The sequence below is a fragment of the Manacus vitellinus genome, unplaced genomic scaffold, assembly GCF_001715985.3.
Source record: "Manacus vitellinus isolate BGI_N305 unplaced genomic scaffold, ASM171598v3 scaffold_12_pilon, whole genome shotgun sequence".
In the NCBI taxonomy this organism is placed as follows: Eukaryota; Metazoa; Chordata; class Aves; order Passeriformes; family Pipridae; genus Manacus; species Manacus vitellinus.
Genome location: NW_021938949.1, coordinates 5,535,356 through 5,536,315, shown reverse-complemented (window position 1 = coordinate 5,536,315; position 960 = coordinate 5,535,356). Strand labels below are relative to the sequence as shown.

Sequence of the window (960 nt, the reverse complement as noted above, 5' to 3'; positions counted from 1 at the left end):
TTGATGATCATCTGCTGGCAGTCGTGCAGCGTCCGGCGGTCTCCCAGCTTCTCCAGCGTGCGGGCGGCCTCGGCCAGCATTCCCACGCGCTGCCCCGGGCCCGCCAGGAAGCTGGGCGGGAGGTAGCAGCAGGCCAGCAGCAGTGCCTCGGCATGTTCCCGGGGCGTGGGGTGGCTCTCTGGCTCCCCAGCTGCGAGGGGACAGAGCAGGGGTCAGCACCAGGGGGGATGGAAGCCACCGAGTAGACCTTGGGGGCTCTGGCACAGGGATGGGGTTATTCGCCCACCCTGGAGCGGGTGACACCACCAAAGGATGGGCTGGGAGGCCATGTGTCCCACTAGGGTGCTGCCAGTGGGGTGTTCCACCCCATATCCCACCACCTAAGGCTGCTAGAGAGTGCTGCAGGTGGGGAGTGGGGTGTCCCACCACCCAAGGTTCTGGGGTGCTCTGAATGAGGAGCGGGGCATCTCATCCCATGTCCCACTCCATGTCCCACCACCCAAGGTGTTGGGGTGCTGCATGTAGGGAATGAGGTATCCCACCCTGTATCCCACCAACCAAGGTGCTGGGGTGCTGCAGGTTTGAAGTGGGATGTCCCATCCTGTACCCCACTGCCCACAATGACTGGGTGCAGAGTGGGATATCCCACCCTGTGTCTCTCCCCGTCTCCCACCATCCAAGGTTTCTGGGGTGCTGGGGGTGAGGAGTGGGGTGTCCCACCCCTTCTCCCACCCCGTGCCCACCTGTTTTGCTGCCCTGCACCCCTCTCCTGCGCAGGCTGCGGTCCAGCAGCTGGTGGGTGCGCGTGGGGCTGGCCCGGGCCATCAGCCTGGCAGTGGCTTCATGCAGGAACACCTGGATGGGGGGGAACAGTGAGCATGGCCAGGTGCAGGGTACGAGGGGACCCACCAGGTGACAGGTTGGGGGCTCACCCGGCGCATGGCGGGGCGAAGGGTCTGC

General features: G+C 65.6%; 1 protein-coding gene across 1 annotated transcript in view; it reads right to left on the bottom strand.

Annotated features, from left to right (window-relative positions):
• The window catches only part of LOC115307114 (sterol regulatory element-binding protein 1-like), a 1,541-nt gene extending 587 nt beyond the window's left edge, over positions 1-954 (bottom strand). Inside the window, exons 1-3 of the mRNA XM_029957823.1 lie at positions 933-954; positions 744-855; positions 3-190 (exon numbers count right to left, since the gene is read on the bottom strand). Of these exons, the coding sequence (XP_029813683.1) occupies positions 3-190; positions 744-855; positions 933-941 (309 nt within the window). The 5' untranslated portion in view covers positions 942-954. The remainder of the gene's footprint in view (positions 1-2; positions 191-743; positions 856-932) is intronic.
• Between the last annotated feature and the right edge of the window lie 6 nt (positions 955-960).